This window comes from Gossypium hirsutum, chromosome D01 (assembly GCF_007990345.1).
Source record: "Gossypium hirsutum isolate 1008001.06 chromosome D01, Gossypium_hirsutum_v2.1, whole genome shotgun sequence".
NCBI lineage: Eukaryota > Viridiplantae > Streptophyta > Magnoliopsida > Malvales > Malvaceae > Gossypium > Gossypium hirsutum.
The window spans coordinates 12,965,477-12,977,145 of NC_053437.1; the positions used below are offsets into that span (position 1 = coordinate 12,965,477).

Genomic DNA, 11,669 nt, shown 5'->3' on the forward strand with positions numbered 1-11,669 from the left:
CGAGAAAAAAGAATATGATGTAAAACTATAGTTTTACACTTTCTTTTTTTTTATTATATATGAATATTTCAACATTTCAATCACTATATTTGATATTATATCCATCTATATCATATTCATTGAATTTTGGAATAAATTAAAATTATCCAATTATTTGTTTGATGTAAATAACTTTAACTAATTGGTATTGATAAATATAAAAGAAAAAAGATTTTCTTTTAACTCAAAAGTTATGAGATTAAATATTGGTCGGATAATTTAAAAATATATGAAAGTAGAAAATTTTATAAAAGGTAGCTGTCGAAACCATTTTTTTTGAAAACAAAAATCTAGTTGTCGACTTTAAAAATAAAACTGGAGTCGCCACCGATCCTTTATTAAGGTGTGATCGGCTCACCTTAAAAAACAAATTTGGTCTACGAATTTTGAGAAAACGAGTTCGGGAGTCGGTTACGCACGAGGAAGGGTTAGCACCCTCGTGACGCCCAAAATCGGTACCAAATTGATTATTTAATGTCTTACTGTCGAAGGTTAAAAAGATTTTAAACTCAGCTCAAATGATGAAATTTGCAAAAGGATAATCAATTGTTCAAGTCATGTAAAGAAATCGAGTCCCAATACGTTAGGGTACAATTCCTCATAATCCCCAAACTTTGAATATCACTTTTATTTTATGCGAAAATCTTCATTTCGAGAAAGTAACATGCCACACCCAATACGTTAGGACACGACAAGTTAAGTTCCCAAAAATGATTTTTATGCTCATGCATTTTGAATAAAGAATATTCTCCGTCATTTAAGATTGACAAAGAAAATCAGAACCCAATACGTTAGGGCTCAATTTTCCTCGAAAATCCCAAACTTCAAATAATGTTTTTATTCAAAAAAAAACCTTTGAATCAAGAGAAAACGATTTTGATGTTTTGTCAAAGCCGAATATATATTCTCGTTTAAAAAGAAATGACAAAATGTTAACATACACAATAAAATAAACACTTTAATATATTTACAAAGTATATACATATATAAATATAACATATAAGTAAATTCGCAGATATGTGTATGCATATATTAAAACACAGACATATAAGCGAACATATAAAAAGACAAAATTTAATAATTTCTAAAAACATGTATATGAGCAAGAATAAGAAAGATGCCTATGTATGTATTTAAAAATCATGAAAAAATAAAATAAAAAGTATGTATATGTACATATATTTACAAAATAAAAAAATGTATAAGTATATATAAAATATAAAGTATATGGAAGTTTTAAAAAAAACTATATATATATAAAAAATTAAAAAACGTATGAATAAAATATAAGCATGCATTTATAAAAGCTTAAAATATATATATATATATTAAATATGCATATACATTATATATTAAATATGCGCATGTATATGTATAGAAAATATAATAATAATGATGGTAAATAATATAAAATTAAAATTTAAAAAAAAAACGAATTGCAAAAAAGAAAACACAAAATAACCAATAAATGAAATTTAAATAAAACGGAGGACCAATTTGCAACGCGCGCATTATATGAGGGGCCCAAATGGAAATAATCCATCCCCCAAACTGTGCGCAGTGATGTGGACTGAAATGAACAAAGGTAGAAACATTTGGGCCAAATTAAAAAGAAATAACTTGGCATAATAAAACATGGCGCAAAAGGGGAGAACTTATTGCGAAATTCTACCATTTAAGGTTGATATGCGCAGACCCCCAAACCAAGCGGTGCCATCTTTGTGTGCTGCATAAATGAAACAAAACTGAAAAAAAAAAAAAAACAACAAAATCATTTGGTTCCTTTTTAAAAAACAAAATGTGGCTCTGCTAGGGTTCTTTTAACCCATCCTTGCGCCGCCGTTTGAAGCGATTCGGTCGGTCCAAATTCCGGCACCGATTCCGACCCCGACTCAGGCGTGGCAGACTTGGATCCCCACGGCGTAACCACGAAGGTAGTAATTTTCCCCTTGGTTCAATATAAAAGCAGTAAAAAAACAACAAAAATAAATAATGAATAATCAAAGATGCGATTCACCTCTTTCGATTTTATTTCACTGTTTTTCTTTCAATTTTCAGTATTCTCCTCCCTTATATCTTTTTTTACAATCGGTTTATATAACCGAAATAAAACATCAAAATATCAAAAAAAATCAAAAGAATCCTTATTTTCTTGTTATTGTTGCAATGAATACTGATGTTGGATCCGCTTTTCTCGCAGGTACGACGATCGTGGAGGCGCGATTTGTGCGGAGTGGGTGAGCTGCGGCGGCTGGAGAGGGGAGGCTGCTAGGGTTTCTGTTTTTTTGTTTTTTGGGCTAGGTTTAGTTTGGGTCAAGTGTTGGGCCATTCTAGGTTTAGTTGGGCCCGGGCATTATTGGGTTTGTACAGTAGCTTTTTTGAAGATGTCAAAGTAAGATCTTGATATTTATAAATTATATAAATAAGGAACTCCCTAAGGCCTTCTTACACTATACGTATCCATTTTTTACGGTTCAATTGTAATTTTGATCCCTTCAAAATTTGTTCTGCTTTCTTACATTATAAAATAAAGGTTTAATTGCAATTATGATCCCCCTCCTTTCTTAGTTTATATAATAAGGATCAAATTTTAATTTCAATATACTACGTTCAAATTTGACATTTAATCTCTATATTTAATTTTTGGCATAATCTGGTTCCTAACACATGTTTTTCTATTCTCTCTCTCTTTTTACATTATAAGATAATTGTCCAATTTCAGTTTTGATCCCTTTACTTTTTTTTAGATTATATAACAATGATCAAATTTTAGTTTTGGTCCCCATACTATACTCAAATTTGAGATTTTATCTCTATTTAATTGTTCACATAATTTGACACTTTTCAATAATTATTTATATAATTTATGATAATAATTGTATATAAATAAATCTATTTTATTACTTAATTTATTATATTATTGTTAAATTATATTATGAAGTGATTGATTCGCACATTAAATGGTGTATCATGTTTTAATTCTAGCGCATCATATTTTTATTCTCAATTTATCTCATATTTTGCTAATTTATCTTAATTTTATTTCAAACTTATTTTGATAAAGTATTAAACATATAAACTAATATTTTAATTGATAATTATTTAGTATAATTAAAAAATTTATTTTGAATCCCCAACGCAGTGGGGTATACAATCTAGTTTAAATAAGGAAAAAATTCAACCACGGGAAGGAAAAATAAAATGATATAGCCTTAAGCTAAAGTTACATCAGTATTACTCTCCCTCAAGCAATGGACACATAGTGTGATGGATATCATCATCCAATAAATCACTCACAATATATCTGGTGGTTCCTTATGAATAATCAATTGTTCCATTTCGCCTCGAGCCTCTTTGGCGATATAATCTGCCACCTTGTTACTCTCTCAATATATGCCAAAATTTCACTTCTCAATTCTTAAAACACCAGTTCTGAATAAGTCTAACTTCGCTGTAATTATTGGTTGTTGATAACCAATTTTGTATAACGACAATCAACAGAGAATTATCACTCTCAATCTCCACTTGATGGTACCTCTGTGCCCAAGCATACTTTAAACCTTCAAGTAATGTCTAAGCTTCAACCTGAAAAATATATGACAATCCTACCATCATTTCAACCCCCACCATACAACTTCCATCCGGCTCTCTCACCACTCCACCTATGGCCGATCTTGGTTTAGAATTCAAAACCAAGCCATCAACGTTCACCTTAACCCATCCATGAATAGGAAATTGCCACCAACCCTCAGTCATGGATCTACAAGCTCCAGCCGAAGCTAAGAGAGCATGACTATTGTTACTCGCCCGAAGAATTCATTCGGACTCTTCTAAAGAAACCAAGTAATAATAGAAAAGGAAATAGGTCATTCACCATATTGGGAATCTATATTACCTTCATTCCCAATATTCCAAATAATCCATCGAACAAGCGGTAAGCTAAGAAAGACATTCCACGAGCTTCTCGATACAAAAGATTTCCAAACTAAATTAAAAAACTCAAAATCCCTAAAAGCATGCATTATAGACTCTACGTCCAATCCACGTCGATCATAGAAAGGAAACAAAGTCATACCTCGCCTAGTCCGTTCCTCATTTGTCAAGAGTCTGTCTCGAGCCAATAACCAGAAGAACACTCAAACCTTTTGCGGCGCCCTTATTCTCCAAGTAAGCTCATCACTTGCAATCCTATCCGGTGCATTTATGGTAATCAAATGTTTATAGGATTCAGATAGAGAGAATTTACAGCCATCTCCATGCTAGGTGGTCCGCATCTGCTTCCGACAAAGGAGGTATGTAAGCCAATATCAGCTCCGCAATCACTTGTAGAATAACCGAGACTAACCATTGAACGTTCCACACCCATTCTGCCACGTCACACACGCAAAGGGAATCCTGTAGGGGTCCAAGACCGATGTCATGTTGTCGTAGAACGCCCACTTCCCTTAGCCAATCATCGTTCCAAAAATTAATCAATATATTATCACCTACAGACCAATAGACTCCCTTTTTAACCTCGTCCCAAATATTGGCTACCGAACACCAAATATACGAGCAGTTGCTTCGATGGATTACATCTGGTAACAACCCATGGATTTTGTACTTTTTTCCTCAAGGCCTGAACCCATAACTCTTCTGTGTGAGCAACCAATATCCCAACTTTATGAGAAAAAAATTATTTTGGTCTTGCAATCTCCAAATACCTAAACCCCCATTCACCCGAAGCCTGCAACCCTCCACCCAATTTACAAGAGACGGTTTTCTACCAGACTGAGTTGATCTCCATAGGAAACCACGAGCCAATTTCTTGATTTCCTTACAAATCGAAATAGGGATTCTGGCCATTGTCATAAAATAATTTGGGATAGTGAGTAACACTGATTTAACTAACGTAAGGCGACCCGCAAGTGATAGTTTCCTTGTCTCCCATCTGTTAAGTCTATTACGAACCTTGTCCATGACAAACTGAAATGTCCCAACACCAACACGAGTGTGGAAAAACGGAACCCTCAAATATTGGAAGGAAAATTTTATTGTGGGCTCTAAAAAAAGGTGTATATTAAATTAATTAAAATACTAGAAATTTTAATATTGATATAGAGATAAAAATTTTGGTAATTTATTTTTTTCCAACGTATAGCAGAACTCCTCTATGAAAAAAGAAAATTGATTTTGGCATAAATAAAAAGTTAAAAGTGAAAGGAATATTGAAGGTGGTTCACCCTATGGCCACAACTTGAACTACTGGTACAAGGCAAACACAAGCTATTCAGTCAAATATTCCCCTTTCATTTCATATTCTTAGGACCATCTTACTATTACATTACATTTCTCACCTTTATCCTACTAACAAGGATATCTATATACATATCATTTTGAGCATCAAATTCCATTATATTTCAATCCCTATCAATACCTACTACTAGCTGCCTGATTGGCCAATAATTACCTTGGTTTGCTTTTAACATATTCCCTTAACTGTTACTGCAGTTAAATGTATGTCATGTTTTGCTTTAATTATACAAAGAATTATTAACATTAAAGATAATGGCTTGTTTAGATTAATTAAAAAAATAAAAAGTTACCTAAATGAAACATAAATTTCTGATATTTTATCCAAATCCAACATTTTGATTTTTTTTTGGGGGGGGGGGTTGGATTTTGATTTGGTTTGCGTTTTCTATTTTTCTTTCTCCTTCTTTATCCCTGCATTGATTCTTCCTTTGCGTGGGATAAATGATACTCAAATGCTTCTCTTCGTTCATTCACTCTCACCAACTTCAATCATATCCATTAAAAATTTTATCAAATAAATTTCTATAATATAAGGATGTGTGAATTTTCTGCTTTCTTCATTGCTACTTCAGATTTAATACTACAAGTTAATTTTTGTAGCTCATTTTTACAATTTCAGATGCTTGGCGTTTCTTGGAATCTTTTTCATTTCGATATTAAATTTGTCAGATGAGTAATGAATTGAGTTTATGAAATTTTCGTATCAGTTTTTCTTTTTAAAACAAACAGCAATGAAAATGAGAGTAGTATAGCACGAGTTTAAGATTCTTTTTGCTTGTACTTGTATAGGCGAATAAAGTTGAATTGAGAACAATCATTTTGAAAGCAATTGCTTTGACAGCATCAACACTAACAATGGTTAAACATGAACAACATCAATGTACTCAATTTTAAAATTTTTTTCTTTATATCGGAAGATCATACTTCTCTCAGACCTATATCCGAAGATTTGGGTACCTTACGAAAAACAATGAATAGTCTGAATAACATAAGCTTTAACATAAATACTAACTAGCAACATATGGTAAATAGATGAGATTTGCCATTGCCTCTTGTAGCCACTCATCCTCATCATGCTTGGTCTGCAAAGAAAAGAAAAAATCACCAAACATCATTGCTTGAAGTGTGAACTTATTTCCATCTAAATTGTACATATAATTGAGATGATCATGTAAATTCCTCCATTAATTATCTAATCACACATTAATATATATGAGTAAAGTACCTGGACTGCATCACAATAATTCAAGTTTTTGTCAATGGGTGAATTCCCATCTTCCTTTCTCATTACCATTTCTTGTTCACATAGTTCGGTATTGTTCCTTGCAAATCTTCCCCGAACTCTAACCCTTCTGTCAGCTAGGGATTTCCGGCAAGCATACTGTATATGTTTAAGCAATATTGTCAATGCACATTCCCTTGGTATATAATTAATAAATTAAATAACGGTCGCAACATGATGTTATAACCATTGTTTTGAGGAAAAAGAGAAAAGACCTTAATTTTCTTGTTAAAATTTCTTTGATTTCTCTTCTTCAAGTATCTAAGAATTCTGTCTTTCCTTTCTTCTACTGAATACCGAACAACCTTTTGATTGTTGTCCTCCATTAACGGTAGCATTAGCTTGCCTTGAATTCCCTGCCAGAATAGATAAATAAATAAGTATCCCAAACCACATTCATTTCGATAAACATACTTCATGAAACTGTACAAAACCATGCAAATTGCAATGCAGAAAAGAGAGAGAGGGGAAAAAAAAAGGGTAGATATAATCATATACCGAGATTTGTGTCATAGCTGGTTCAACTGGCTTGAAATCCTGATGAACAGCATTGCATTCATCTCCAAAGTCATCACAGACATCTCGCAATCGATATCTACCATCAATGCCACAAGCAACAACCGAGTTGTTGTCGGGCAATAATGCTGTTGGGACTGAAGATGTAAGATTAGGTTGTTGCTGGAAAACATCAAGTCCACCGTTGTCGAAAAACATGGGGAAACTTATTTCTTCACCACATGTTACAGAAGTAGGAATTGCAGCATCAATGCAGTTTTGTTGGGGAATTAACAATGGATTTTGAAACTGAGAGAAATCATTGGAAAATGAATAGTCGGAGTAGAATTGAGGAATAGAGGCCATAAGGAAAACAAAGGGGGTGTACGGAAAGATTGAAAAGGGGAACCAAATGAAGGGTAATTTGTTGATTTTGAGTCCTTGAAGGCCTTTTTCATCAGAGTTGGTATATATATAGGCATTATGAAAGTGCAAGTTGTTGCGGCTGTGATACTCAAAAGATATAATCTTTTGAATATGAATGCATTGCGTGGAATAAGAGTTGTCACTTTTTACTCAAATTTTAAATGCCTCCATTTTAATCCAATTTCATTTAGTTGGAACAATAAAGATACTATATCTAAAATAACCCCCTATATTCTAACCTCACTTTGAGTTAATTTAATAAAAATAATAACATCATTTCCACTTCAAAATACTTCAAACTTTGGATATTTTCAACTTAAAATAATCTGAAATCAGACTAAAAATTTTTAAAATTTAAAATGATATAACTTAAATTAACCAAAATCAAATTTTCTAATCCACAAATCTATTGTCCTAAAAATGTAATTAAAAATAAAAATCGAATCAACCAAAATAATATCAAAATAAAATTCAAAATTTTGGATAATTAAATTAGGTCAAAAGGAAATCCAAATCAAACTCTAATTTGAGCTTATCCTGAACAAAATGAAATTAAAGTTATATTTCGTATTCTATTCACATAATCATTGAATTTAAATTATTATATATAAAAGGAATACCTTAAAAGCGTTCCTACACAACAAATACTAACTCTTCTCTCTCTCTCTTTTTGGTTATTATAAGATAATAGTCAAGTCTGAGTTTCAATCACTTTGTTAACACGAGGTTTGATCTTTATATTTTAATTTGGCCATCTATCTTTAATTATTTCAAATTAAAATGTTTGCAATCTTTTCCTTAAAACACCTTCTAACACCCAAAAAAATAATTTCAACATAATAAGTTGAATGGGTATTAAAAAAAAAAGTATTTTAACAGAAATAATTAAGGGTGTCACGTATTTGGATTAATTAATGATATTATAAAATAGAGGGATCATATTATATGAAAGATATTATATATAATCTTAAAGTTAAAGATAGTAGAAGAATATTTATTTTATTTTTGTCAAGAATCTTATTATGAGTTATTTTATTTTTAAAAGTAATTATAGAAAAGTAGAAATAAACGAGAAACTCTTCTTTCTCAACTATTTTGTATACTTATACTTTTATCTTTTTAAGTAAAAAGATAATGATAGAAATAACTAGTGAATCTAAATTACCATAACTGAATAAAGTGAAATCTTATTAATGAAAAATATATATTTTTTATATTTTAATGAAAACTTTGATTTTTTTTTTTTAAAAAACGTTTTTAAATAATTATTTAAATAAATGTACCATAAAATAAATAAAAAATTTAAAACCCTACAAATAAAAGGGGCAGAAGTATTGGTGGACAAGACGGAAATAGAGCCACAGAATCTAACACATGGCTTGTAAGATTTTGCCTTCAATTTCAAGTACATCAAAATCTCCCAAGTTTTTCTATTTTTATTTTTTCATAAATGGAATTAACTAATTAAGGGTCCAACACTCTACTAATTTTTTTTTCAAAAACAAAAACATTCTATCAATATACTATATGCCTATTCTCGATTTACATTTTTTATTACTATATGGAATGATTATACTTTGTGCAACCTACAAATTTCTAATTTTTTTTATTTCAACTTTTATATTAAATTACTTTTTTTTTAATTTCAACTACAAGTAATTAATTAATTAATTGAAAAATAATATTTTTAATAATTTAATTTTTTTTAATCATAATAAGGATGGAGTCAAAAGTTTATCTCTGAGGGGTCAAATTAAATTATAAAATTTTAAAGGGCTTAAACTACAATTTTTCTTTAAAGGGGTTAAATTGAAAACAAATCATCTTTCGGAGGCCAAAGTATATTTTTATGATTAAATTAACTTATAATTTTAAAAATTTCAAGGGACTAAATTAATAATTTTTCATTTTAAAGGGGACCAAAGCGCCACTTGTCGCCCTTGGCTCCGTCATTGCACACATGCACAAGGGTGAAGCTAGAAAAAAAGTTTTGTGGGCGAAATTAAGTTATATATTTTTACGATAGTAAAAATACAATTTTACCATTTTAATAACTTATATATTTATAATTTTATATATTGTGTGTATAAAGTAGAGATCCAATTACACCTATGTAAAATTATAGTAGATTTACACAGTTTGATAGTTTTTTTGTACAATTAATAATTTAACAATCTAACCGTCATATTCCATGTTTCATTCATATAGATCATACATATAAAGTTTGGAATAATTTAAATATTTTTAACTAATTATTTTATATAAAAAGCTTCGAACCGTTAAATATATAAATATATATAAACAATATTTTAAATCAATATAATACAGATATCTTAATAAAAAATTTTGAATAAAATGTGTAAAAGTATTTTATTTTTTTGACCCGTAAATGGATTATGTATTCATTCCTTAGTAAAAAGGGATGTCGCTATCAGCATGGATGGTGGAAATAGTAAAGCTCTGAAACTTTGGCACCAATGATAACCATCATCCTGGGAAACCAGGTTAGGGTATGAAAAAGGATGAGGAGAATTTTGGCTACTATATTAGATAATATCATCTAAATGTAAATAAAATTATCAATAAGTTTTGATTGTATTAATATTTTTATATAGCTTTCCAAACTTTATTCTGGGAGCTTTCTTAATGAATTAGAAAGGGTATCTGGTTCAACAGGATTTTCTTGGAAGAAGTTGTATTTATTATCCATCTCTTTCTTATCTTATTTCCCCATTCAACCCTGCATCAATGCTCTTTATCTACATTTTATAACATTCTAAATTAAATGATTTTTTTTTTTTAACATTTGCCTTCCTAATCAACTTAATCATAATTTCTTTTACTTTTTTAAATAAATAAAACATTTAAATTATTATAGTTATTCTTTACTAAAACTACTATAAATATTATATTAATAAAATTAAAATTATGAAATAAATAAATTTCAATTTTTTTTTCTTATCAAAACTTATTTTTACTAACATAAGAAACAATTTATAATACAAATCAACACTCATAAAATGTTGTATTAGAAATTATGTACTTAATCAAACAACATTTTAATTTAAGTCTCTAGGTCTTTTTCAATATAAAAATCTCTTATTAGTTCTCTGTTTTTTTTTTCTGGTAATGTAAAATTAAATAGTTAGTAAATCTAATTTTTAGTTATGATAATGAGATGTGGAAATTTGATACCAAGTTAAAGTTAAAAATTAAAAGATTACATCAACAGAGGTTGAACTTTGATTATTGTGTGTCAACAAAGAGTCTTAACCACTGCCCCCTTATGTTGCTGGCAATGGGCACATATTCTAGCACAACAAGACAAACACAAGAAAATTAAAACACAATTTGATGTATCACTTACAGAACTACATACATTTGCAAGGCTTTACTCAAGGAAGAAATCTACCATTGAACAGACAATAATTTAAGCTCAATCTATCAAACCCTCGGATAATTACATCATCTCCCCAAATAACTTCCTAATTAAAAGTTGTTAATTAATCACTCAAAGATATACATACTCAACAAAGTCCCTTACAATAAACATAAAATACTCTCTTAGTTGTTAATAAATTCCTAAGAAATAAAGCATCCTACATATAGAAGTAGATTGCTTGAAGCTCATAAAAACTTTACCATCTAGCTTAAGTTGTCTATCCAATATATTTTAACCAAGATGCGTTATCCACCATCAATCTTTATTTTGAGCAAATGTATTTGATTTTGGATTCTTCTAGATAATGTAGGAGTCTTCTAGTGCATTGCATCAAGTAAATAAATATTTCATGTTTTTATTGCTTATAAAATAATTATAAATATAAAGAAAAATATAAAGTCTAAAACTGCTAATAAATTAAATTTATTCACCACCAATTTATGATTTGTCGTGTGAACACAACTTATACCAAAGTCGATGCATACTAACAAGTTCAAGAAGTATCACATGCCTCTCATCAACATAATTTCCTATTTAATCAACTAACTTAACTACACCTAATATAGGTCGAGTTATTTCTCAAGTTTGAAAGTCTACTCGATATTTTGAAAGGTTAGAATAGAAATATTAGACTTGAAAAATGGGTTTGAAAAAAATTAAGACCATTTAAAATATGATTCGAACTTATTG

The 11,669-nt window shown here is 29.8% G+C and overlaps 1 protein-coding gene and 1 long non-coding RNA gene across 2 annotated transcripts; one reads left to right on the forward strand and one right to left on the reverse strand.

The window, feature by feature from the left end:
• The first annotated feature begins 1,435 nt into the window (after positions 1–1,435).
• LOC121213852 (uncharacterized) lies at positions 1,436–2,489 on the forward strand. The gene is made up of 2 exons (XR_005909322.1): positions 1,436–1,973; positions 2,240–2,489. It is a non-coding gene; the product is annotated as an uncharacterized lncRNA (long non-coding RNA).
• A 3,639-nt stretch (positions 2,490–6,128) lies between these two features.
• On the reverse strand, positions 6,129–7,560 carry LOC107917643 (zinc finger protein CONSTANS). Its single transcript, XM_016846948.2, has 4 exons — positions 7,115–7,560; positions 6,832–6,972; positions 6,560–6,715; positions 6,129–6,416 (listed from the first exon to the last, which is right to left on the reverse strand). The coding sequence occupies exons 1-4, from the start codon at positions 7,475–7,477 to the stop codon at positions 6,342–6,344; spliced, it is 735 nt and encodes a 244-aa protein (XP_016702437.2). The 5' UTR covers positions 7,478–7,560; the 3' UTR covers positions 6,129–6,341.
• Between the last annotated feature and the right edge of the window lie 4,109 nt (positions 7,561–11,669).

Coding starts and splice junctions, on each gene's coding strand:
- LOC107917643 (XM_016846948.2), bottom strand. CDS start 7,477: ATGGCCTCTATTCCTCAATTCTACTCCGACTATTCATTTTCCAATGAT. Junction 6,716..6,831: donor ATTTTAACAAGAAAATTAAG/GTCTTTTCTCTT, acceptor AAACATATACAG/TATGCTTGCCGGAAATCCCT. Junction 6,417..6,559: donor ATTATTGTGATGCAGTCCAG/GTACTTTACTCA, acceptor TTTTCTTTGCAG/ACCAAGCATGATGAGGATGA.